The 27856-nt window shown below is 43.2% G+C and overlaps 1 protein-coding gene across 1 annotated transcript in view; it reads right to left on the minus strand.

Moving 5' to 3' along the window:
• LOC113171982 overlaps positions 1–27856 on the minus strand; it is an 87536-nt gene that overhangs the window by 18706 nt on the left and 40974 nt on the right. The window contains exons 6-8 of the mRNA XM_026374736.1: positions 13900–14081; positions 2528–2784; positions 74–210 (exon numbers count right to left, since the gene is read on the minus strand). Of these exons, the coding sequence (XP_026230521.1) occupies positions 74–210; positions 2528–2784; positions 13900–14081 (576 nt within the window). The remainder of the gene's footprint in view (positions 1–73; positions 211–2527; positions 2785–13899; positions 14082–27856) is intronic.

Below are 27856 nucleotides of genomic sequence, written 5' to 3' on the forward strand. Positions count from 1 at the left end.
AAAAGAAAAAATCCAATGAACTAACTCTAATGATGTCTTAGCGTTAAGCGGTGTGCAAAGAGGGATGTCTGACCTCTCTGAGTTGCAATGACAGTAATGTTGTGCCAGTGCTCACGCTCCCGGTCTAGTTCCATGGCTGTGGTGATGAGGCCGGTGTCCGGGGTGATCCGAAACAGAGCCTCGGGATCTGACTGAGGATCAATGGAGAACCTAAAGAAGAGAAGATATGAGGGAGGCAGGAAGTATGTTAAGAGAAGGAAGGTGAACATAAGTGAAGCAAGGAAAGAGCAGAGGGTGAAGAGGTAAGAGGGAAGGGAAGAAGCAAGCAGAGACAGCAGCAGGGTGCACAGTGAAGGAAGCAGACAGGGCAAGTGTGTGAGGGAGCGATAAGGGAGTCGGAATTCAAATGGCCAAAGAATTAATATAGGGAGATTATCACAGCTGATAGGGGCTCTTTTGAAGTGCCACAGATTATCTAAATATCTCTATGAATATACCAACTATAATTCTTCCCCACACACTCACTCTTAGCACTGTTGCCTGTGCTAATTGGGACACGGCTTTCTGTTGGTTGTTATTGAAAAAACACTCGCCCTCCCCTCCTTTATCTGACTATTCGAGACAAAAACCTACTTAAACACAAGAAAAAGCATGGAAGCAACAAGCCTCTGTGGTTACTGCCTGGCACAGGAGCACAGTGAGTGGGCATTTGGTTGGCTTATATGTATTTGGTGAGTTTTTTTTTTGTTGTTGTTGTTGTTGTTGTTGATGAGCTGGGTTTGAATTTCAATCCAATATCCCTAGCTTAGAAATGTTAGTGCAAGAGATTTGATGGAAATCAATACGAAGAAATCCAAATTTAATTTTCAAGAGCGTTAAATAAACAAGAAAAATCTCAAGACTATTCAATTGTCTGTGTTTCAGCAGTGAATATGTAACGTTGTTTAAAACAGCACTGTACTGAACATTATGAGAAATATGCTTAACAGCAAAGTTTTTTTGTTGTGTTTGTTTAAGCTCTTTGCAAGGAAGCTAATTTGCACATTCGAAAAGTATACATTAATATTAGGCTGCCCACAACCTTCAATCCTCAAGTATAGCATAACAGAAACAGTGAAATATACAGTTATGTGCAAAAGTTTGGATGGCCCTGGGCATATTACAGTTTTTATGGATTTTCATGAAAACTCTTGCAGCAAACAGACATTAAAAGATTTGCCTTTCTTTAAATGACTGGTTCCTCTAAGCAACTGACTGAGGATCAGAAAATGAAGCTAACAGATTTTTTACAAAAGCACAAAAGGTCATAACGAGATATCAAAGGGCTTCCAGCTTGACAATTTTCTCTGTCTGAAATGTCATTAAGAAATGTCAGTTAAGGGGAACTGTGAAAGTCAAGATCAAGACCTGGCAGAACAAGACATTATTTGAATCAAACTGCTTGTCTGTCGGGCAGACGGGCAAAGTTGGACGGCCAAAGATCTGCAGGAAAATGGGATGACACAGGCGTGGTGATTTGCAGAAAAAACAAGACCTATATCGAACAGCGATCGGAGGGAAACTGTACCTGTGACCCCATCATAAAAGTCTGTGTGTGAAATAGCATCACCTGGATAAATGAAGTTAAAAATGAGCTTTTTGGCTCACAACTTAAAAGCACCACTGCCACCCAGTAGCACAGGTAACTTTGCACAAATCGAGGGTTTTCATATTCCTCTAAATTCCACTGAACAAACTCTGGATGCACAAATGGTCCACATGGAGAGTGAATGTAAATTTCTAAATCAAGAAATCTGGTTCTAGACTCTAGTTCTAGACCACGACTCTAGTGGTAGCTGGTTACAAAAAATATTAGCAAACTGTTAAAATCTGTCTGTACCTATACTTGTACATATGCCATAATCAATTTTGTAGGTCCATGAAATAAAATGTAACATTTCATTGACATTTGGAGAAAGGTTAATTTTAATGTATGCTGCAAGAGCTGTATTTAATTCTTTTCACTTCAAAAATCAAGAAAATGTGAAAATTACCCTTCTAATGTCAAAACCCTTTTTTCTTCCCTGTTTCTGTTAAGTAGTCATGGCCATCTGACTTTTCTAATTTATTACATGTAATATAGAGTATGAGAAAAGCAGCCCATTCTACTAGAAATTATATTTCTCTACAACTAAACTACTGCACTCACAGATATGTTCATGTAGGTGACAGAAGTACAACCAAATGGTTTCTGTTAACACAATGAGGATATGTTGGGTTAAGTTTCGAATAGCATTAAGACAGACAAGTTATATCTCTGCACCAAAATATCTGATCTAGCAGACTACAACATTATCAAAAAATGTTAATAGTTATGTTTAGGCGCTTACAGCACTTGGTTAAGGTTAGAGAAAGATTGTGGTCACTTCACGCGCATGTTCACTAATCTTTATGCAAAGCCACATTCGTTTCTCACTTTAATCAAAGTGCTTTTCTTAGTCACACACTGACTTTTGAACATAGGTCTGAGAGAGGCCCATTGTTTCACCTGATATTATTGGTCAGACCAGTATCGGGATCTACAGCGCTGACTCGGCCCACGGTGCAGGCTGGAGGGCAGTTCTCAGATACATCCATGTGATATCGTGACCGGGAGAACCTCGGTGGCTCGTCTGCATCAAGCACTGCTACTCTGATGGAGGCTCGGTCCTTGAACGGGCCTCGACGCAGGAAGCGGGGATCCACTATGGGGTTGAGGACCTCCACAGAGAAAGAGTAAGAGCTCCGGCTCTCGTAGTCTACAGCCTGGGAAGAGAACAGAGAAAAGTGAGTTAGTTAAATTAAGTGCAATCATTCAGGGTTAAAGCCTATAGTTGCCCTAAAATAAGTAATTATGACACGTATACTTAGGAAAAAAGTTTTCAAATGTCAACATTTCGAACATCAAATGCAATAACATATACTTTCACTTGGTCCAATTCTCAGACTAGTTTTTCCACAGATGACTGCTAAATTTTATATCAAAAGCAAAGAGAAGGCAAATAATGAATTATTCCAACAGATGACAGCTCACAGAGGCCACAGAATGGTCACAGCGAGAGTTGGCTGAGGATGATTTGGAGTAAATAATACCATGGTTACCTTATTTATTGTGACAGTAGGATTTTTGAAGTGATACCGTGGCGTTTGTCGTGGGTGGATGCTTGGATTGTGGGGTTTCAGACACTCTTGAGGTGTTAAAGTTACAGCACTGCGGATGAGATTCCTGATGCTCAAAGAGTTGAAAGGATTCCTGAGAGCTCCTCCACTGAACTAACTGCATTTGCGGGTGTTTGTCTGACACCGTCTAGAGCTGATGTTGGGATATTCTCGACATGTTGGAGGAGGTATAGCTGTTGGGTTATCTGCTGGGACATTCAACGCTGGTGCTGTATAAGAATAGCGCTGCTACCCGAATCAACATGCAGATAGGTGGATGATGTTATATGGTACTTGTGTGGCTGTTGCATTTCTCATCTCATCTAGCTTGTGCTACAGCTCTGGCAACACCCTGGGAATTGTGTTGTTGAGTTCCTGGTGGGTAGTATGTTTTGTTACAGTGTTACAAGCATGTTGGTAGGAGTAGCTGCAGAGTCCAACTTGGACAAACCTGTATGTTATGGATCTTGACTTCTCTTCACTTCACTGCAGATTGTTTGCTGCTCTGCTTCAGCTGCAGTGTCGATAAAAAATAATAATTTTCCATACACATCAGATTTTTCAATGATGAAAATAAAAACAAAACCACGCTTTTTCATATGAAGGCTTGGAACAGTATCTCCATCACCATGGCAATGCCACTGTCACCACGGAGAATTGTACTTGGCTATGACAAGTGTAAAAAAATTCCTTTGTATCCTTCCATCTACACAGGTAGAAGAGATTTCATTTGGGATAGGGGTTCAGGCACCAGAGATTGTTTGTTAAAGAGAACTTATGAAACCTATTTGTCTGAGGTGTCCGTGTGATTGCGTGCCGCACTCCCACCAGCGAGCCGGCTTTGAAGCGACAAGATAGCCTCTGATCGGGTTTGCTGAGATGATTGTTAGCGAGGGCAGAGGCTCACACAGGTAATCACATACAGTACATCCACTGTCTTACACACACACACGCACACTGATATATAGCCTCTGTTGATTACATTTGTGGAAAGCAACACGTTGAGCCTGGATCAAAATACCTGTTTGAGGTGTTAGTGTATATATGTGTGTGTGTGTGTGTGTGTGTGTAGGTTTGTGTGCAAGAACAAGTGGTTCTTTTAAGCCTGTGTCCTCAGATCCTCTGTCAGTATGTGTGTGTCCTAAAGTAAGTGTGCATATGAATCATCTCAGTGTGATTGGCACAGAGAACCATGTTGGACAGAGGATAAATAGGCTCCCCGGCTATGCAGAATATTCGCTGTCAGATTCAAACAGGAGGAAAAAAAAAAATCATTCTGAGGATCCCGGCGGCAGTGGGAATATTGATATCCTCTCGCTCATGCTCTCTCCCCCTTTCTGATCTCTCTTTTCCACTTCTCCTTCTCCTTTCTTCCTTGTCTTTGAGCCGTAAACCAGCGCAAACCGCTTTACAGAAAAATCAGCAGTTTCAGAAAGAGGTGATGATTGATTAAAAATCATGCAGAAGAAAGGTTGAACTGAAAGGCATCAAAAACGCGAAGCGATTTGTGCAATATCTCAGCAGAAAAATAAATAAACAAGAGGAATTGTCTGTGGAAGGAGAGAAGGAGACTGTGAGAGTAATTGTGTGTGTGTGTAGAGTGGGGGGGGGGGTTAGGGGAATAGATGGAGGGAAAAGGTTCTTGACGGGGACCCCATTACGAGGAGAGAGAGACAATCTGTCTGAGGAGGAGAGGTGTCACTTACACTGTGAGCACACACTCATCACCCCCCCGCCCTCTGTCCATCCAGCACTCCATCACTCCGGTCGCCTTTCCCTCGCCACCCCACACACTCCATCACCGACTCCCCACCTCACACCTTTTTTTTTGTTTTTTTTTTCAGCTATGTGAGCAACAGGGCTCATTCTTTTCCCTCATTCAGACCCTTACAGGAAGTCCTTAGCATGCAGCGACCGGAATGCGTCTCCCGTTTGACTACGTTTCTCTGGCGAATGGATGTGTGACACTCGCCGGTGTTTTCAGAGACACATCTGCTCTGGGGGGGGGGCTCATGTGTAACTTGAACACATGGATGCGTACCTTAAAGAGCACCTAAACACCACATAGATTCATAGATGTTCCATTTACCCACGTTCCCCTGTAACTGATGACACACATCCCCCTCACACTGTCCTGCACAGTCCATCCTTCCTTGATCTCTCCACTTCTCTTAAGTAACTCTCAATGACACGTCTGTTCAGTTTGGAACCCACATCTTCTTTTTTTATAGGCGACCACCATAAGATTTTACTGCAAGGGACACGTTTCAGACAGAACAGAATGGCAAATAAAACAATACAAAAAGAAAACAGGCAACAATATGTGAGGACTAGTACTGAATATCTGTCTTTAATTTCCATTTACACTTCGCTCAGATTGTCTGATGACCTGCATTAGAGTATGTGACTCATTCTCTACTGTTGATTCTGTGTACTATATATTACTAAACGTAGAATTATTGGATGCGCAAATAAAAAAAGAGTCACTATAAACACGCTAGCATCCATGCAGCACGGGGCCCTCTGATGTCACAGCAGTGACAGTGACTTCAGTCATACCTGTTTTACAGACATAAATAAATCCAAAAAGTAATCAATAAATGCACTGACTCTGAATATAATCAATAGGTGCAGCCCCCTGATCGTGCTCCTTTATTTCAAATGTTGCCCTCGTTTTTCTACACAAACACCCCCGCACACACACACGCACGCTCACGCTTTACACCTGTAACCTTCTCCTGTCCTGGGATGAGGTGCTTCCACAGTCCTTTTTGAAATTCAAATTTCTCTATACAATTTCCCTTTTAAATTTGCTTCACAGTTAGCAGAAATTAATTAGCTAACCTGCATGCTAGACTGGTGATACATAATACATCGCATCTCAATGAGGCCTACCCATAGGCACGCACGCTCCATTGAGAAAGGGCGCGCGCGCGAATGCATTACAGGAGATGCAGCTCGCTGCAGGGCGAGGCTTCAAATCGCAGGGGTGGCGCTTCACTCTGACTGTTCTGTAATTGATGGAAAATGAGAATATTCTGTAAATTCCGTGTGAAATCAAGTGAACACATGCTTACGTGTGTGTGTGTGTGTGTGTGTGTGTGTGTGTGAGTGCGTACATGTATATGCTCTGCGGTGTGCATCCCTGTGCGTGCTCAGCGCCCTGCTGTCCTTGGCAGCTCGAGTTCTTTCTTGATTTGGTGCATTCTAAATCAAGATCATACATCACGTTTGTCTGATGACAAACGCAGCTTTGGACATTTCTGCCAACAAGCACAACTGGAGAGTTGAGAGAACAAAGACTCTTCTAAATCTCCCTTTTGACTTTGTTCTTCCCATGCCGCCGTCCCTTCCCTCTGTCACTTGTCTCTTGTCTTCTGCTTTATTTTATTGTCAGATGTCCCGTACCTTCCTTTTTCTCAACTTATGAGCAAGACATTGGTCTTTCTCTTTTTTTTTCTCTCTCCCTTCCCCTCTTCTTCTGTATCTCTCTCCCTCTCTTTCCCTCTGAAGAGATTAGCACAATCTCTCCTCCGCGTGAGAAAACAAACACAGATAATCCTGGGTGCGCTGCTGGCGTGTGACCGAGGATTAGCCAGCCGTTTTAAGTGAGAGCATATGGAAATAATAACAGCAAACTGACACATGTGCGAGCTTGCTTGTCCCTCAGGTAAGAGGAATGAAAGGCGTACAAATAGCAGGCTTACACAGCTCACAGCACCCTGAAAACATACCTCAAAAGGGTACCTCCTGAATCGGGATGCTGCCGTATTCATATTAATGATGTTTTGACATGCCTAATGTTGTGTCTAGTGATCCCACTTTGTTATATATATGCTATTTAATACAGTATACATGTGTAATGAGGTGCTGTGAAATCTGAGCATTGTCCTAGTTTGTTTTTTTAGGGTGCATCATGGCTATAAATGCTCTGACAATCAAAACATACCGAGCCTACATTAAATAATCACCTGTGTGATTTGCATTTCAAGTATCTGCGTCCATCAGCTGATGAAGATGCCTTTTCCTTTTCTTCTAATTGTGCCTCATTTATTACAGTGATTAGTTGATTGATTTCAAGGAAGCCTTAACCAGCAGCCACTTGTTACAGTAGGTCAACCACTGGGTTGAATGTTAACCTCTGGCCATTAGGGGGCACTGGTGCAGAGCAATGTCAACGAGTCACTGTACTAGAGAGTGTTACGCTAATTCTTCAATTACCTGCTACTTACACTGTAGCCTTGTTCACATGCTGTATCAAAAATCTATTAGCAGCAATATGTACATTCATTAAGAGCAATACATAATAAGCAAATAATTGGATTGGAGGGAGCTGATTGGTCAGGGAGCAAAGAAAACAGTAAAACACAAGATAATAAAGGTATAACTAGTGGGAAAATTTAGAAATGTATTTAAAATGAATGGATGAATAGTGTGTTTAGATGTGTCAGGCTACATGTGTGACTTTTTATGTGTGTGTGAGTGTGTGTGTGTTTAGAAATGTGAGACAGACTGGGCTGAGTCAGAGCCACAGACAAACAGCACGCACTGTCTAACATGGCCTCCAGACGCAAAACAGAGCGAGGACGAGGTGAGGGCACGAGCAAGAGATATGAGGCTGAGAGGGTCTGTGTGTGTGTGTGTGTTTGCATTTACTTTACATTTTAGCGCACGTGTCTCCTCCTGCCCTGCGTATTTGAACGTGTGTGTGTGTGTGTGTGTCGGGGAGATCAGACGAAGAGAAGAGAGTAACGGGGGAGTGGCTGGTGTTGAGAGCAGGGGTAGAGTGGGCTTGGCGGGCTGATGGAAGATAGGATAATAGGAGACGGAGAGACTTCTCTCTATTGCTGGGGGTCTCTGCAGGACTGACAGTAAATAAGCAGTGATAAGCAGCAGTCGGCGCCCAGTCTTGCAGGCTGTTAATGACCCAGCTTCTCTGACACGTCCCTGCCTAACCCTCGCCTTCCCATGTTGAACCCCCCCCCCCCACCTGTGCTCTCAGGCACATCTTCCACAGTCTTCACCTATCTGCCTTCCTCTCTTTCTCCTTCTAGCTCCATTTTGTCATCACACGCTCTCACCCAGTCGTATTTAACCATCTCTCAAATCCTTTCACCAGCTCCCTCTCCTCACTCTATTTCTACCTTTTCTGCTGTTTAACCCCCCCCTCTCCCCTGAGTCCACCCAACCCTCCTTCCACTGAGTCTCCTACCCACTTCTCATCTGACGAGCACGCCGTTTGCAGCTCCTTTTCCCTCATTTCCAACAGTTTAAACACAGGGAGCGGCAAGGTCAAGTGTTTTGTATTGATGTGTGCCTCTGTATGTGTGTCTCTGCGGTTCGTCGGTGCTTGTGTAGGTGTGCATCTCCATTTTGCGCTTCTATGTGTGTGTGTGTGTGTGTGTGTGTGTGTGTGAAGGAGTGTGCATCTTAGATCAGCGGTTAAAGAGATTCAGCCTGCAGCAGTGAGATGACCCGCAAGGTCAAGGCCGACTCTGTGGCAACACAAATAGTTCGGCTCGGAAATCCTTCCTTCTCCGGGGGCACACAGATCATCTTGATCCCCCCTGTTAAAATTCTTCACAGTTTGAAATCCGTCTGACCGCGGAAGATGGACAGCGGGTCGTGCATGTCATTAACAATGTCTAAACATATGCAAACATGTATACCCACACACCAGAAAAAAAAAAAACATGGCTGCTGTATTCTATCCAGTAATTTATTTATTTTTTGTTTGTTTAACCAAGTGGAAATTCGAGGGGGAGCTTAGCACTAATTTTATGCTTTGTTTAATTCTATTAGCGCTGTAGCCTATCTTACATGATTTTCATTAGTTGTGCGTGGTTTCCCTGAAAGGCTAAATCCCTTTTAACCTCTTCTAGCCTGTTTATTTTTATTTTTTTTTCAGTCACGTGAAAGGGGGTTTACTTTAGCACACCCACCTTTGCACAAAATCCCAAATGCTGCCGAGGCTACAGCTGATCCAAATACCTTGAAGGATCTTTAAATAGTGAGTTCCACTTTGCCTGTAAGCATTTCAAATGAATCCCCATGTCATCTGTGAGTTTTCTTTAATATTTCACCCGTGGCGGGGATCCTGGCCTAATCTATTGCTCTTCCTCGGCTGGTAGATGGATTAAAGCAACACGAAACGGCACGAAGGAGGCCGCGTCGAACCGCTAATTGTGCGCTTTAGTTTTGTGTCTTTGAGAGAGCACTTCTGCTGAATCCAGTGGGAGGAATATTGTGGGTGGGAGGTGTTCACTGGCTTTGTTTACATGTAATCTTCCCGCCCGTTTCGCCAGTCGCCCCTCACATGTTGAACTGATCGATTCTTCTTTTACACACAGCAGGTTGCTCTTTTTTTTTTTGCTTCCCTCCCTCTGCTCTCCTCTTCGCTCAGCTTGTTGTTGCCATGCTGTCTTCTCTATCTTTAAGCTTTCTCCTTCTTGTAGCTCTCCTCTTCTTTTTTATTCTTTTTTCCATTTTTACCTGCTTCTCTCTCTGGATGTCTACCTCCCTGTGGCTCCCAATCTCTAGCTGTGCTAATTTCTCTCTACAGCTGTCACTGGTTTCACAGCTCCTGTGCAATGCAGTGCTGTCTCTGCATTACCCTGCCGTTTTTTGCATGTCTTTCTCTGGTTCCTTCATATTCTCCCCACCTTGTTATACTGCACTTGCTACTGTCACTACCTCTCAGGACCTCATTTGAACACTCCTCCCTCAGCTTTCCCCTCTCCTCTCTCCTCCTTCATCCATGCCTACTCTTCCCCCCTCATTCCTGGGTCCTTGCCTCCGATTTCTTTCTTCTTCTCCCTCTCTCTCTCTTACCGTATCCAGTCCTCTCCCTGCCTCTCTGCTTCTCTTCAAAGGGCGCTCATGCCAGGCTTGAAAATCCTGCTCTGCACACCACCTCCAGGTGAGGATTGTTTTTAACGAATCCTACAAACCCAAGGCTGAGAACTGACATGCTGATAAATTCACACACACTCCTTGCTTGCATATACACCACTATCCATGGCTACCTAACTGAAGAGACTCCAAAAGACGAAGAAGAAATATTTTTTGTTTTGATATGCTATGTCTTCAATATCACTAAGAAGCCACAATATTTAAACAAGAAAATATTGGAATGAATAGCAATTAACTTTTTCCTCCTTCAGTAGATTCTAGCCTTGTACCTCAAAGTCAAGCTGCAACACATTACCCAGTCATTAATGGCCAACAGTGTGTATAACATGTGCTGTGTCCTCTACTGGAATTGCATTGTTGGTGTGTCAGTCGGTTGAACAATAGTGATAATAACAGTTATGCTGCTCTGACATTAACATAACGATACTGATGTCACGAGGCAGTAAGGGCGGATATTTTACTACAGGTTGCAGCTAAAGGGCCAGATGTTTGCTCCTAGACTGACAGCTGTCAAAATCGCCCCAGTGTGCTCCATTAAAACTCGCTTCACACTTAAATAACAGCAGGAGTATGTTCTACATCTGTTTCAGTAACATTTAGAAGGTGAACACAGTAATTTGTGATTTCCTTAATGCTGATGTGAATGAGGCTAAATCCTCACGCTGACGTCCTCTCTGTTTCCTCTGCTGGTGTAGGCTGCTGTACGGCTGAGCAATTAATTGTTTTCAAATTGATATTGTGAACTGCAAAAGTTATAATTAACATGTTTTTAAATGCTATATAATCCAAACTATTAGAGAGCAGCCGTGGCTTTATGTGCACACGCTCCACCCTCCCCCGTCAGCGGATGAAGCGAGTGGAAGAGGACGTTGAATGTTCAAGACACAAACAAGTTCAGCTTCGAAAACCACAGAAGACACTGAACACTGAACCCTTGGTGCCTGTCCACGAGAATTTCCTCAAAGGGATTAGTAAAGTATCAATTATTATTATTATTATTATTATTATTATTATTATTATTATTAATAACTAATAATAATAATAATAAAACTGGGACTTTTGATGCTGATGCAACCTCCAGTCACTGCCTGGGTCGTCTAAGCCACGTGTCAGCTGACAGGGATCACAAGCAAAAAATGTATGAGCATCACTGCTTGCAAAGTTGGATCCAAACAGCAGGTTCATTTAATGGCGTAAGCCTTGCTGTGTTTGTCTTAGGGGGTGTTGCTGTTGGATTGCAGGACTTTGATGGCACCCAGCTTTCCATTGGTGCATTTATTTTGTACAGAGTGCGCGCAAGTTTGCAGCCTACATGAGAGAGAAGTTTAAGTAATGACGATATTCTGTTTAAGACTGATAGTCTTTTTTTTTAATCATTTTTTATTATGTTAAGCTTGTTTGCAGTGAATAAAACAAAAGAACATTAACTAAAGGAAAGGGAAAGTAATGCATTTTGAATCATAATCATATTGCTCACATGATTCAGACCTGGTGTGCTGTAAGAGTTGCATAACAGAGACATAAATAGAATTAAGTAAGTAAGTGTTGTATCATGAAGGATGGTTAGCACAGTCAGATGTGAAAGGTTTGTATTAATAACCCTTCTTCCTTTGAACAAAAAGGAGGCTGTCTGTGATTCAAAGACAGAAAAACAGATACTTGGTAATATATGAATAATGAGGGTTTTTGTATATCATAGTATGAAAAGGGTTGAAATAGGATAAGAAGTGTGTACATGCACTAAGATACTAAGTGATGGATAACGTTGATGATGTGTTCCCTAACCTCACACATGCTCCTAACCTCACACATTTTCCGGTTCCAGCTTTCTGAATGTGAACATTTTCTGTACTTGTCTGTTTTATACATTTTGAAACGGAAAATATCGGCTATAGGTCAAACAGCGGTGTTACAGACCTGCATCGTTTGTTTTCAAGGGAGCAAATTCCACGAAGACACCAAAACCAACAGCCTGTCAGTGCCTGTCATTCATTTCCCTCCCTCTAAACCACAAACCCACTCCTTCCTACTAAACATGCTGTGCATTCACAAAGTTTTCATGCCCCTTTGACTTTGTTCAGTTTTGTTATGTTGCAGCCTGATGCTACAGTTGTTTTTCACATTAGTCGACACTCAGAATCTCAGAATCCCAAGTAAAAATGTTAGAATTTAAGTAATGTTCTGGCAGTTTACAGTAAGTAAACAGACCCTTTGCAACAACACTTGAAATTTAACTCTCATTTCTCTTGATTATTGTTTCTACACCTTGATTAGATTCTAATTGTGGTCAAGTAAATTATTTGGAGGCCTCACAGTTGATAATGCATACAGTGTCAGTAACCAAAAACCATGAAGCCAAAGGAACTGCTAATAATGCATTTACTGGAAACCTTTTTCAGATGTGGATTTTAGTACATTAGCGATATAATACATCAATGGTTTTTACACCAGCGTGGGATCAACTTAACACCACTCATTTTTGGACAACAATTGAGCTCTATGGTGCTGAGAAATAAGATATATCAGCCTATGGACACACAGACAATACTTATTAGTCGGATCAAGTCATTGTTTTTCATGGAGATTGTCCCATTGTTTCAGTATTGCTACACAAATTCTTTAAATACAGACAAATAAATGAGTTTCACACTATCAGACACATTGTGAGTGTGAGCACACACCCTCGACTCGCGTTTCTGCATGAATGCATGCAACAGCCTGTGCGGTGCTTCTACTGTACACAACGTTACATAACGACGCGGTAGTGACACAGATCAGAGAAGTGGCTGACTGAATTAAAGGAGATACGCGGATATTTTTATTGAAGTGTTGGAGGTGCACGTACTAGCAAGTGGTGTCATCGCCCCTTCGCTGTGTGCACACACATTTTCATAAAAATGGGATTATTCGAGATGACAGGCAGCTTAGGGAATGACCGTTTGAAACTGAAATAATCTAATATGACACTGAAGGGAACTATTACCCAGCCGAACACAGAAGGGAAAGAGCCTCATTGATCCTTATGTGCATGGAAACGCTCCGCACAGAAAATCTTTGGTGAAAGGCGGCAGTCAAAACGCCTCAACAGCGGTCAAAACATTTTTGCTGCAAATTACGTTCATCTCAGCCGCGGCATCATTTGCATTCAGATGCGTCATGCTTTGATTGAATTTCGTGCGGATGTTTCATTATGTTTGCTGTAAACAGATGGAACTGTTGATAAAAAAAAGGAGGCTGGTTTGCAAGCGAGTGAATCAAGCAGGAAATTCATTTGTCAGGAGCCCATCAAACCGCTCTCGTGTGGTGAGAGTCAAATAAGGAGAAAAGGTAGGATGAATACAGATCCCATGTCTTAAAATCCTCACTTAAAAAGGCTGCTCGGAGATGAATGATGTCAAATCATATAGGCTTATATAGTGTCTTTATGTGCTTCCAGGTAATTCTACGTTAATGGGCTTAGGCAACATGTTGTTGCTGTTGTATGCTCTGCCTCCCAGACAAAACAAAACTCCTCTCTTAAAACCTGCCCACGCTACCAGTGTCATCTCCTCTCCTCCCCCTCATCATCTGTTCCTCTCCTCCTTCCCTCTCCCTTCTCTCCCTTTCACGCTTTCAAACTGGCACCTTTCTATTCATCCTCTCTCACGCCCCACTCATCTAGCTGTCTCCCTCTCCTCCTCCTCCTCCGCCGCCGCCATCACTTCATGACCTCCAAACAACCCTTCCCTCCTCTGCCTCCTGTCGAACATGCTCTTTGAGCCCCTCCTTCCATCTGGGCACCCCTCTGTCTTCATTTCGTCTTCCCCTCACCTTGTTGAGCGTGATGACCGCCTCTTGGTTCACTCCGGTGATGTTGAACGTGTCCCCGCTCTCCCCTTCCAGGATGGTATACTCCAGCTTGGCGTTTTCGCCGAGGTCGGCGTCTGACGCTGAGATACGCCCTATCTCAGCACCGGGGATGGCCAGCTCGGAGACGGAGAAGGACCACATACCTGAAGAGGCACATGACGACACACATTAGCTGCGTCTATGATTTCATTAGCGCTGATACACTATATCTGTCAATTAAAGATTTCATTTCGCCTTTTGAAACGCTTTCAAATTGCTCTTCCCCACCTGTGCCGATTCAATATTTACAATATCTCATTGTCAGATAAGGCGCCATTTAATTTAACAGAACTGAGAGGATGAAGCAAAGAGATAAGAGCAGAGAAAGGCGTAGTGTGTGTTTGAGCACTCGGCACTGAGATATTGTTAAAAGCCAGGTAAAATATGGCCAGAAAACCTGTTCTAAAAAAAACTAAATGAAAGGAAGCTAGGATTAAAAAGGAAAACAGAGGAACCTGAGGAGACTAAGAAAGAGCAAACTTTACTGGAGGAGAAGCTGCTCTGTCTCCATTTGAACATTTGGACCTGATGATGAGAGCTAACTGCTCATAACATTCGCTCTTTAGTCTCTGAGTCATCCATTCCTTCCTCCTGCAAACAACTATTAATCAAGCCAAAATGCATGCTGCCATTATGTTTAAATATGCTGCCTTTACTAGTGGTGGCGCTCCCATTAAAGCAGCAAATTATGCGTCCTTTCAGCGGCTTTGCAGCTTCTATCATAGGGACATACAGCACATTTCTCTTATGATTCACCTGATGCGCCCATGAAAATGAACGTATCAGACACACCGTGGCATATCTGTGAACTCACATTACTGCATAAAAAAAACAAAAAAAAAACACCGCCAACCACCTACCACTTTATTTTATTCTAACACACGCACAAACTCAGCGGCCACCGGCACCACTGACAAGACTAAGTGTGGTAGGAAAGATAGAAATTGAGCGAGGGAAAAGGTAAGATATCACTATTTGGCTCGCGCACACAGAACAGACAGGCTCATTCAAACAGAGCTGTTATCTGCTCAGCTAAAGCTAAGGGAATCAGATAGACCTGTAAATGTGAACGAGAACAACATTGCACAAACACGTTGGGTTGACAGAATAAAAAGATAGCCAGCGTTTCAGCCTGACGGTATCTGGGCCAGCACACAGTGAGATGAATTCTGTAAATCTGACAACATCACAGCGGGGTTACTTCACTTTGTGGATCGGGATTATAGTTCAAACATCAATGTGGCATCGGCACCCGAAGTTATCCGTCAGGGTGTTTGATTATTGTCTTTTTAGGTTTGTTGATGTCCAAACTGTAATGCCTCACACTAGTAATCAGTACTGGTGCATTAAAAAGAACAAAAAAACACAGGGGTTTCTCTTCTAACCTAAACAACAAACAAGCCTGCTGGTCACTGCCTCCAAAACCTCAAACCATTCCAGTAAATGTTTAAAAGACTAAAAAGAGTCTTTACCACAGCAAAACTCCAGTGAAAAAACACTGAAATCTTCTTTATCTGTATTAATTCTAAAAACACCAGCATCAGCAAACTAAATACCCACCGTGTGTAAGTTTATAATACAAACACCCCCAGGCTGCTACAATCCCCAGATCCCTAAAATTACAGAAAGATATGATGTCAGAGTTTTCACTGATAGCACCGGTCCTGGTTACAACTAAAACCCACCAAAGGTCAGACAGTGATTGAGGACATGGTTAAAAGAAAGCTAAGCTGACTTTTGGTAGGAGATGGGATGCTAACAGAGATGTCCAACATCACCGTCGGGTGCTTTGCGCACCCAGACATCCACCCTAACATGTTCTCTAGGTGGATTTATGCTTGATGCAAAGGGCTGATGGGTGTCCTACAGCAGAACGTTTATTTATAGTTGATTATAGTTCTGAGCTGGAGTGAATTTCACCCACTGATAGAACAGCTGAAGAACAATGTGAGACACGTGTATCCTGAATGATGGAGTTATGTTATTCCAAAGGATCTAAGGGGGCACCGGGTCACAGCATAACACTCCAAAAAACAAAGAAATATTTAAATAAATAAAACGGAAAAGACACAGAAAATGAGCAAAAAGAAATGGAAAAATAAAACTAAACTAAATGGACCAGACATACAGACATTACACATGGTTGTGTTTACAACCGAATAAACACACAAAAATGCAACAGCTTCATTTGTAGTCGATTTGTGTCTCTTTCAGATTGGAGATCCTAAATATAGTGTAGCAGGGGTACATTCATCCACTGTGATAGATGCACAAGGTTTGCAGGGGAGAGGCCTTTGCTATACGTGTTACTGAAAAGCTCTACTGCAGCGTCCTTTGTCTTGTTTTCATTCTCAACAATTCATACTGGGAAAAAGAGCTCAAGATAGCTCCGACATGTACTACTACTACTTCCATGTGGAAGTTGAATATAAATATCAAAAAAATAAATATCCAGGTCATTATCTGCTCGATAACCACTTTTTAGAATACAATATTATTGAACACGCTGTTCACTATAATGATGTATGCTATCGCAAATATCTGGAATAAGTCATCACGTTTCAAATGAAACATGATCCAGAGATGGAAATGACATTACACAAATAATAATGTAACACTACACAGCAAAGAGGATTAGAAAATAGTGGGAGAGAAGGCAGTCATTTCTCACAGATGACGAACAGAAGTTATCAAGATATGAGTCAGCGTGTTATTGCTATGGTAATATTTGTACGGACAACTCTAAAAACAGAACCGCCCGGATGGATTTGAAGGGATTAGAACATATTCCTTCCTCATCAAGAGAAAATCGCAGTGAGCCAAATAGTTGAACGTGTTTTTATAAGCTGCTGATCTCTGTGTTTACCTGATTTGCTTCTATTAATTGCCGTTTTATTGTCTGAGAGGATTCTCTTCTGGAAATACCATCCCAAACAAATGTATTATTTGTTTATTAGTGTTTCCCCTCTGTGGCTTCTGCGGTGTGGGCTGCTGGGAGGTTTTTGCCAACCGATTCTCGACTGAGATTGCATAAGAGCACAAATGACACAATTTCACCGCTGACATTTTTCATTGTTAAATGTGCTTAAGTGGTTGGTTTCTAGCTAGCGACACAGCGTTTTTCTCTGCACTCTTTACAAGCAGTAACTGTGACAGTAGCATTAAGCTCACTGCTGGCCTTATGGCTCTAAAGGGCCATGAATTGGCTCCATTACCATATGCTGCTCTCCAGACTGCTCTTTACCTACTGCTTTTTTGCTTTACTTCATCTATCTCCTGGTGAACAACTGCTTCCTCCTCCTCTCCCGCTTCTGCAATTTACTCAAGGTGCTGCGCTAGATGCTATTAAGAAGAGTTTCCTACTGCTTAAAAGTGCAATGTCCACGTAATGGCTGATTTCAGTGCACTCGCTATAACCCACGAAATAATAGCCGGCTACTTTTGGATAAAGAAAGAAAACAGCAAGAGGTGATTTAAGGTCATTTAAAAGTGCAGTCTGCGCGCACCGCCCCCAGACTTCACAGTTAGATATTAAATTAAGTACTTCAGAAAAAGGCACGTATTGCTCATTATTAATCACTCTCCACATATCAGAATTATTGTAATTATGCCATTATTACTCTCTGTCATAAAAGCTATGTGAAACTCTGTCAGCGTCCATACATATCAACTGCCTCCAACGGCAGACAGACACAACAAACACCAAATGGTCTTCTTCAGCTTGGGCCTAGTGAAGAGCAAGTCATTTCTAACCTGCACGGAAATGTGTCGCACCTAAATGACTGTCATCACAAACACACACGACACTGCAACTGAAAATACATTTTGAGAGAAACTTAATCATATTACATTTTCTCAGCATAATAAGGAAACTCAAAGTGCTGAATGTGTTAAATATATCACCTGGTAATATATGCCTTTTGTTTTGTTTTGTTTTTCTTCGTAGAGAAACTAATATACATATAATGTGCATTGTATATTTATATAGTTGATAGTTGTATGTTTAGACAGCAGCAGCATTAAAACTAAAAAAGGCAGTGGCCTTAGTTAAATATTAAAAAAGTCAACAGTCACTTGAGGCACAAAATAGGAAATGCTTGATCTCAACCTAGTCTTAAAATGGTTATAAAAGCAACCCTGTCTGCCAACAATGATTTTCCTGTGCAACTAAACTCTTCGAATGAATGAAAGCACTACTATGTATTAATGGAGATGGACTCTTAGTATACAAAGCACAAGACTACACCACAGATCTTGTCAGGGTGCATAATCCAGGCAAGTTGTCACACCTTAAACATAATATGCAAAACTAAATTAGTTGATTAGCATTTTGCATTCTAGGAGATATTTACTGTATATGCGTTGTATTTAAATGTCTCCATTAGTGTGATAAGCAAAATGCAAAACAAATGCAAACAAATTCTGCACATTATGTCAATGAGAGGATGTTACCTTGTATATAAAGGTAATTCTTAGCAGACACCATTGTTTCATGTATCTCTTATCTAAATTTGTTTAATATAAGACCAGAGGAAGGTGTGTGTGGGAAAAGGTCAACAATGTATGACTCTAAGAAAATGATAGTCGCACTACTGTAAACTGTATATTTGAATACAGGTGTGTGTGTTCATGGTTTGGCGCTTCAATGAAGGGAAATATCTGTCCAACAACATATAATGATATCAAAACATTTCCATGTTAAAAAGACCACTAAAGAAATTGTTTTTAGAAGTCTGGCATAGAAAAACTGGTCTGCACAAAGCCCGACCTCAACCCTTCCCTTTTGAGATTTGGAGCACTGACTGGGAGCTTGGCCTTATCAGAAACCATCAGCGCCTGACCTCACTAATGCTCTTGTGGATGAAAGAGCACAAATTCCTGTAGCCGGGCTCCAAGATCTTGTGAAAGGCTTCCTAAAAGAGTGGAGGCTAATCTGATCTGAGAAGTAGAACAAATGAGAAAACATTAAGTGTCATACAAGAATCCCTAAAATAAACATATTCTGCTGTTATGTCAGAGCCCATGTGACTCTGCAGGGGTCTGCCCACTGAAAGGGGCAGTGGGTGCCAATAATTCAACGCTAAATGCCAGTTTATGTGGTGTGACTAGCATGCGTACCATCTGGGACTGACATAGCACCAGACGGCTCAGACGAAGGCAACTCGAACATAAACAGGCCTGTTGCTAATGAGACAGCAAATTAGGAAAGTTATTTACAAGTCAGAGACTGTAGTTTTTATTGATCTGTGCTATTGTACACAGCAGCAGTGCAACGCCAGCACAACAGCGTCCATCACTGGCTTTCTCTCTGTCTCACATACCCACTTGTCAGACACAGGGAGTGCTCACGAGGAGAGTGACAAAGGGGGTGCGATGCTCGAAAAGTAGGCTAGACCTAGTCATTATCAGCTTTCTAGTCACACAGGAGAGCGGCTGGCAACACAAGTCATACATCATTTCCACCTGTGATGGACCAGGGAAAAAGAGAATGCAGGGGGAGATCCAGCAGGGGAGAAGGAGAGAGAGAGAGAGAGAGAGGATAGTGGCGAAGTGAATGGCGGGGAGAGAATCCCAGCTCATTCAGCACATAAAGAACCTCACAAAGCAGCACAGGTGCCTGATAAAATCACACATCGGATGAAAATAGAGAGTGACTGGAATCTGTCTTGTGCCTTTGTTCACGCAGGTAAAACCATTAGAGTGGGCTGTGAAGAAACAGCATGGGCACGCTGGTTCAATGCCTCATGTCTCACTAATATAGGTGCTGCCCGCTGAGCTGGCCGTGATTGTGCCAGAGAGAGAAGACTGAAAGCCCTCCTGTGCTGTATTTGGGCACTGCTTCACAGCCAAGAAGATTCGCTTCATGTCTCTTTCCCACCTAGTTGAAATCGCCTAAAGTTCACGAAGGGATGTCACAACTGGCCTCGGACCACAGTGATCAGATAAATAGGGCCATGCTGACAGGGGGGGATAGGGTGGAGTACAGTAGTATTTAATACAGGTTAAAATAGAGCTTAAATAGGCAAACTGCTGCATGGAGAAGAGCGATGGGTTGGTGAATGATCTAAAAGAATACGAGGCGACCGTAAAAGGACAGATAAATGTGAAATGAAAGATGAAACATGAGAGGGACAGAGAGGGTGGGAAAGAGGAGTACAGAGGGTGAAAAAATCAGCAGGGAACTGCTTTTTGAAGACAAGTGTGGACTGAGCCCGGTGCTGTAAAAGCACTTGCAGAGGAGAGGAGGAGGAAGATGGGGAAAGGGGGGGTTGAGTGGGAATAAAGAAAAATAAGAGTACGTGACTTCTTCACATCTTATCTGAAGCAGAGGCAGAGAGTTTCTTGTGATGGTGCCGATGGAAGGCGTCGAGTTAGGGGAGTCATTAAAAAATGTCTAGCTGGCTAAAGCACACGCGCTGGTTTTGAAAATAGCCTGAATAAAATCTGCATCCGTTTAGGCAGAGTCCATCACACAGGCGCTTGTACTCAAGGGGGCTTAGGAGAAAAGGCCAGATAGACAGAGGAGAGTATCAAGGTGGGGAGGGTGTGATTTAAGCATCAGCACGAGTTTTAGAGACAGAGAGAGGGCGTGATAGCTGAGGCCGGGATGGAGAGATTGAAACAGAGCTGCTGTCGAGGCAAAAATGTTTAATCTTTCCCGAGGCATTATGGGGTTAAATTAGACTGCATGCAGAGCACGTAGCGGTGGAAGTGACGCTTTCTTTCTCCGTGCTTACGGGGTTAATAACGAAACAGTGTCGATCCTTTACATGCTCCGGGGCAAGCAGTATAAAACATGTCATGTTGCAGTTTAACTTGCCTTGTACGGAGATGAAGGCCATTAGCCATTACAGAGCTTCTAATGCCATATGGAGTAGGAGGAAAAGGCAGGGTGTGCCTAAGTGTGTGTGCGCCCATTAATCCATTAGTAGTGTATGCGAATGCCTGTACTTATACGCTGGTGTGGGCGCACCCAGTTGCCTAAGTGGCAACACTGCTAAACAAAGTCGATTTCACCACGCTGTGTCCATCCTGAATCGACACCAGTTCCTCCCAGAGCAGGTGAACGTAAAGCAGAAACGTCCCAGTAACATGTAACTGTGTGTATATTTTAAATAAAATGCAGCTGCACGGTTATAAAGAGTATGCAAGCACCAGCTCCAGCCCACCCGGGATATCAAGTGGCTAAAAAGCTTTACATTGACTGACTCTGGGGTGCAGTGACAAAATGATAAAATGACAATATGGCAGGCTGGCTGCCTGGTTGGCTGAATGACTGACTGATGTGACTAAGAGAGGGGAAAGTAGAGTTTCGACATTCGCCTCCACCTGCTTCGCTATTGTGAGCGGAAGAAAAAAAAAAGAAGGGAGAAATAGGACGTGCGGCTGAGAGCAAGATTGTGAGTGAGAAACAGAAAAAGACAGAAAGAGAGAGAAATATGACTGAGAGCAATGTTTCCAGCAGTGATTTTACTGTCTACTGAAGCAGAAAGCACTGAACTTTAGATGAAATATTAATACAGAGCAAAAGAAACAGAGAAAATAGGAGAAAAAAAAAACATGCTGGTATTAGTCACCTGTATTTTAATTAGTTTCTCCTTTCATTCCATTTCCTCCATCTCTTATTTAGCTCTGAAGATGTGAAACGTAATTAAGGAATAACAGTTATTGGACATTATTGCCTTCTGCCTGATTGTTTAGGTTATCGCACACTATCATTACTACTCTTCCGCGACTACAACCAGAGACAGAGACGGATGATACGAGCGAAACTGTTTCAGGAATCAAATCGCTGCATTTCTCCCGAGAAGGCGCTGCCGCAGAGCAGGCCAAACCCAGAGGTCAGCTTTAATTAACACAAGGTGTTGTCCCGGACTGGAGGCAAGCTGCGCACTGGACATGGATTTGCTGAAATGAGAAGTGCTTCCTCTTGAGACAAAAAGCATCAATTTCGTGACAACACCGCCAGAGCCACGGTGTTGTCACAGTAAGAACCAAACAAAAATTCAACAAGACCTAAATTGAATATTTTCGCAGGTTTGTTTGTGCACGGTGCGGTTTACACTGATTGCGTTCTGTTAATGCCAGTGGGGTGGGGGGAATGCAATCAAGCACCTCGGAATCTTTCTTAAGAATCACACCGAAGGCGAACCTGGGCCTAAAAAGACTGATGTGACAGTTTTTACAAGACTCCCAGAAAGTGCAAATGATGATATTTCCTCTGATGAATGTTGTTTGAAATATGAAACTGTGAAAATGTTTGAAATGAGGTTAATAACATTTCTATTTACAAGATGCGTTGCAGCATGTGTGCAGTTAAGTAATATATAGCAGGTATTTAAATGAGCAAGGTTAAACATACCCTTCATTTCAGACCTAGCTGCTTAGCCTTTAGAGTGTTTTCCACACAAGGTGAGACACAGGGTAGACCCCGAACGAGTCACCAGTCAGTCACAAGACTGACAGCATAGAGACAAATAGCTAGATTCATCCCTACACACATTCATTCCTACAGTAATACTGAGTCACTGCATGTCTAACCAGAGCACATGCAGTTCCAGGAAGAGCAACAACGCAGTATGAACAGTATAAAGCACTGCATCGTATGCAATTGCACATGAAAAAACGTGCGACTACTACATGCTAGAAATAAACGCACAAAGCTCCCACGCCTTACACAATAAATGCATATGAAAACAGTGATTTTTAGTTAAATACATGCATCTGAATACTTTTATTTCCTTGCCTTTATTGTGGACTATCACAGACTATATTATATCATCTTGCTACATTACACCTCCTGTTGGGTGCCCTTACTAATTGTTTATTTCTGTCATGTCACAGTGATGAGAAGTGATTTATGGTAATTTATGAAGGAATAAACAGCCCTGTGACTCCAGCTTGTGTTGGTTCATAATTAAATAACTGCAGTTAGCAGTTTCCATTCACAACAGGCACATACAGTAGTGTTGCAAAGCCACAGCCCAGTGTTTTTTGTTAGCTGCCATGAAATTGTGAGGTCCATAGTGTCTGTGCTGAGATAATTCTCTGTACAGGGAGAGAATTAGTTTAAATTTGTGACAAAAGTTTCTCCTGAGATCCTGGAAAGCATAAATGTTGTTGTCTGTCAGCTCCTGCCAGGTTAGTTGATAAAATAGTCCTGGTCTCTTACCTGGAGAGGAGAGGAGAGGAGAGGAGAGGAGAGGAGAGGAGAGGAGAGGAGAGGAGAGGAGAGGAGAGGAGAGGAGGCTGATTTGTATGTAATAGTATCTCCATATGTTGCAGATAAGGTTTGAGATCATGTGGATAGAACTGGAGGATAATTGATTGCTGCTCTACCCAGGAGATTGAAGTCAAACTGGTGCTTTTATTGCAATTATTACCCTATTTTTACATCTTTAAATAACAGCTGATAATGGTGGCAGATGTTGATTTACAGATTGTGAGCTGAATAAATAAGTCGTTTGCATTTATACAGATATAGATGCGTGTTTTTTTGTTTTTTTTTTGTCTTTTTTGACATTTCATTGTGTAACAGATCACTTTTGGTAACTGTCCTTCCCCCCGTTCTGTTGTTCGGTGCGTTTTATGCAAAGCAGAGCACTCCACATTCATGCACTGTTGCAAAATGAGCCTGGTGAGAATTGAACCCATAATTGCAAGTGCAGCAACGTGCTAAACCACACGGGAGCTGTCGAACAGTTGTGGAAAAACAATGACAGCGCAGGTGCACAACCTCAACAATTTCGCTGGAGAGAAAAACACTACTTACAGAAACCCTGCGCGTGGATGTTTTCCTTCCCCGCTTCAAGTTGGTACAACAACAAACCGTGTGGAGCTGTGATGACAGTTTGTTTACTCCGCCGAAGAACTTTATGAGGTTATGTCCAGGACAGGCCTTCTGTCTTCCTCCAGTCTGCACCCTTATTTTTTTCTTGCCATTGCCGTTTTTCTTTCCTCTTGCAGTTCCTATTCCATAGCATGAATGTTTTGTTCATCAGCATCAAAAAAGCCACGCTTGCTGATTTGTCACACATTCAAACAGCTGGAAACCACAGAAACCCACAAGGCTCAGCGGGGTCCATCCTGGCATCATGTCACTCTCAGTGAAATCCCCGAAGTTTACTTTATACCTGTGTGGTTCACAGAACAATCATCTGTTTACCCAATATGGCGAGGTATATTTCTGATTTATAAGGACGCCACAACATTTTGGAGAAGCGCTCAGTTTGGCCTTGCCAGCCTTTATGTTTAAGAGATGAGACTGTGGAGCCGAAGCGATTCATTTTGCACCCCTGCGGCAGAGCAGTTTACCCACCGCTGTTTTTCTGTGGTCGTTTATGGATGGAGCTACTTAGCATATCTCAGTGGAGATGACATGCTGGCCTATTTCGAGGTGAGTTTCGAATAGGCAGGGGAGAACAGGGTCAAGAGTGCATGGAGGATAGTAGGGGAAGGCAAAGACGTCAGAGAGCATGTTCACTCGGCTGCTCGGGGATCCTCAGAGGGTTAGGTGGGGATTGTACATGTTCAGCCGAGTGGACATCAGTGTAGTTCCTCAGTCGCGGGTGATAAGGGATTGTAGGAGACTCTCAGAGAGTGTTCCAACTTCCTTCCGAGGATCCATTTTCACGGGCTCGAGTTTGAATTTACACTCGCGAATACCGAAACGAGCGGCGGGGCTAACAGGAAGAAAAAACAAAACACACACTGATGTGAGACAGCCAGCAATGGCCTGCCACACCCCATTGAGGATGTGCCGCTCACAGCCCAGCGCCCCCATTCATCAAGCTCGACAGAGAGGAAAAGAGAGTGCAAGAGAGGAGAGGAAGGAAGAAGAAGTAAACAGAGGCTTAGAGGTGAAAGGTAAAAGTTGCAAGACAACCGCAGCCGGTTTGAGAGCCCAGGCACGACGGCAGGTGGAGGGAGGTAAGCACAAAACAGACAGCGAGGACGGAGTGATGGAATGAGGAAGAGAGAGAAAGGTTTAGATGCTGCCGGGAAGATTCCCATTAACATGGAAATCATTTCCCCTTCCCTGGCTCTCCATGGCTCACTGATGGCTCGACAAAAAGAGAATGGCTTTAGCTCCTATTATTCTGCGTGAGAGGGCACACTGCCAGGTCAGATGAAAAAGTAACACAAAAAAATAAAAAATTGTCAAGACAGTCCCTTCGCGCCCCGTCTCCCTGCCTTTCCTGTGTGTTCTCTATCAGCACAGGGCTCAGGCGTAGCTGGAGAAAGTGTGATGGATTCACCTAATTTCCACAGAAGCTTGAACTTACACACCGGGAAAGGAGAAAGAAACAGGGGCAGAAATGGCCTCATTTGAAGTAGGGTGTTTTTTTTTAATGAAGTTTTAAATTTCCCTGTTTTTCCTCTGTGTGATTGCAGGGGGAAGGAAGCGAGAGCTGAAAGTGTCTCAGCGTGGAGAATTTAAGACCGTCTTGGGCGTCTGGCGAGGCTGGATTGCCCGCGTGCAGGTCTTTTTGGAAACCTTGTGTGCTGTGCAGCGGCGATTATTGCGCGATGAATCTCTCCGCGCAGACTTTCTTTCTGCAGCGCAGGAAAAAAGCTCATCAGGTGAATCCTCACAGGAGCCGCCAATTTAATGCAGCTCTAATGTCAGAGTTAAACCTCATTTGCTTGGGCATGTGTATGGGGAAGAGGAACAAGAGAGAATGAGAGAACAAAAAAAAAAAAAAAAAAGCACTACCCACAAGGCTGAGTGACCCTTCAGCACTCATGCACTCGCTGGACACACACGCACACAATACAGTTAGTGGGCTGCAGCAGCATTCATACCCACACAGGGTAAAAGCCTACAGGAGTCTATCCAAGCAGAGCTCTATACTATGCCACCATTGACTCCAGGGCAAAGGAACTGCAATGGCAGGCCTAATTGTGCGTTGTGATGTGAGGGAGCCATTTCAGGAAAGGCTTTTCATGCCTCAGCACTATCTCACTGCCTCCGAGCTGGCCGCGTGCACCGATTCTTTGCATATGTGATGTGTTTTACAATGTGTCGCATATTCAAAAGGATATCTTCAAAAAACACAAAATCAGACCCACAGTTGTCAACAATACTTCGCAGACTTGCTCTGAACCTGCGCTCCGTTGTGTTAAGTGCACACGCCCGCCACACATCAACACATCCAGACGCTTCCTAGCACAACATGGAAACCTGTTTCATTCCATTTGCCTGCAGCATTTCAGCTCTGTAGGAGATGAAGTGATTTTCAGCAAGCCTGATTATCACTGTCACCATAAAGCCATTAGCTTAACCCCCCCCCCAACACACACACATACACATACACACCACAACCACAACAATTCCATCCCTCCATCGTGTTGTCTTCCTCCTCCCTCCTTCACGCTTTGGTGAACTTGCCCCCAGGACCTGCTTTCATGCATTCTAAAGAGCGCCGGCTCCGTGTTTTTATCGTGCCCGTCCAAACAATGGGAGACGTCAGCTCGTGGGTGGCGATCATTGGACAGGGCGGCGGGATGTGGGCGGCCGTGCTGGACCGGATTGGCCTACGTACGTGTCCCTTTACTCCGATGAGCCCATTACTAGTCTGCAAATGCACATTAGTCATGCCATTTAACTAAATTCATTATCAATGCCCTATTGAAGAGGACACAAGCTATTTTCGATATGCATTAGATTTTATTGAATGTGATGTGACTGCTAAACAGGATATAATAGGAAATGAAGCAGGTCAATGCCAGCACTCATATGTAGGCTACTTTGTCCCACTTATAGATCTTCTGTGAAGTCTCAGCGTGCTGTAGTTAAACAGAAAGAACTATGAAAACTCATGTTCCATTAAAATATCTAAACTGCCCACAATACTCCCTGATAATTATTAAAGAAAATTATCTAAAGGAACTTGAAATTATTGCTTGGCAGTGACCAGAAACGTTCATTAACAACGGCTTCAGTGGTTTATAGTGGGACTGTGAAAGTGGACGGTTTGACAAGTGGGATTTCTCAGCACAGACACTTTCTGCCACACTGACTAAAAATGATTATGCACTGAGGGTGTTTTAAAACAAGAACAGATGGGAGAGAGAGTGATAAGGGACACGAGGGTACCGGGTGTGTGAAGAGCACACGCTGAGAGAGTGGGAGTCAGGAACGCGTGCCCGCGCGCATGTGTCTGAGGGAGACGCACGTGCGCGTGTCGCTGGGCCTGACAGGAGATGACAAAATCTGTCACCTCTCTGTCTCCCTGCCTCCTCACCTCTGACTGATCTTGCACAAGTGTGCATCGCAGACAAAGAGTTGGAGGTATATACCGGCAGATGAAGAAGAAGCTCATGCCAGAGATAAATAAAACACGCACAAGGTTAAGCCACTACCCCAATCTGTGACTACTCCTTTACAGCACCCACTCATCCCTCTTTGTTGTCTGTGCTCCTCTTTGCCTCTTTTCTTTTTTTTTTTTTTTTACATCTCATTCTCACTAAAGGACATAATACCCTGATTATCCCTCCTGACTCCCTCCGTTTCATTCACTCCCCCGCTCCCTTTCTTGTACGTTTGTCTCCTCCGTCTCTCTGCGGCTTCCTTCACATTCTCTCAGCTTCTTCTCACCCACTCCCTCTTTGCTTCTTCCTACCCTGACAACTTTATCACTTTTTTTTTTTTTCTTAGTGACTCCATCGTTTTCCCCTTTCGGGAGAGAAAGCACACAATTGCGCGCAAAATAGACACACCAGGACACACACACAAGGGGGATGTTCATTCCCTTTGCACCCAGCCCTCCATTCTCTCTTTCCATCTCCTCCCATTCAGCCTCTGTGTTACAGCCTCGCTCTCCAGGGAAATGAATTAGTAATATTTATGATGAAGCTCTCTCCGAACTACTCTTTC

The sequence above is a fragment of the Anabas testudineus genome, chromosome 17 (assembly GCF_900324465.2).
Source record: "Anabas testudineus chromosome 17, fAnaTes1.2, whole genome shotgun sequence".
Taxonomy (NCBI): domain Eukaryota; kingdom Metazoa; phylum Chordata; class Actinopteri; order Anabantiformes; family Anabantidae; genus Anabas; species Anabas testudineus.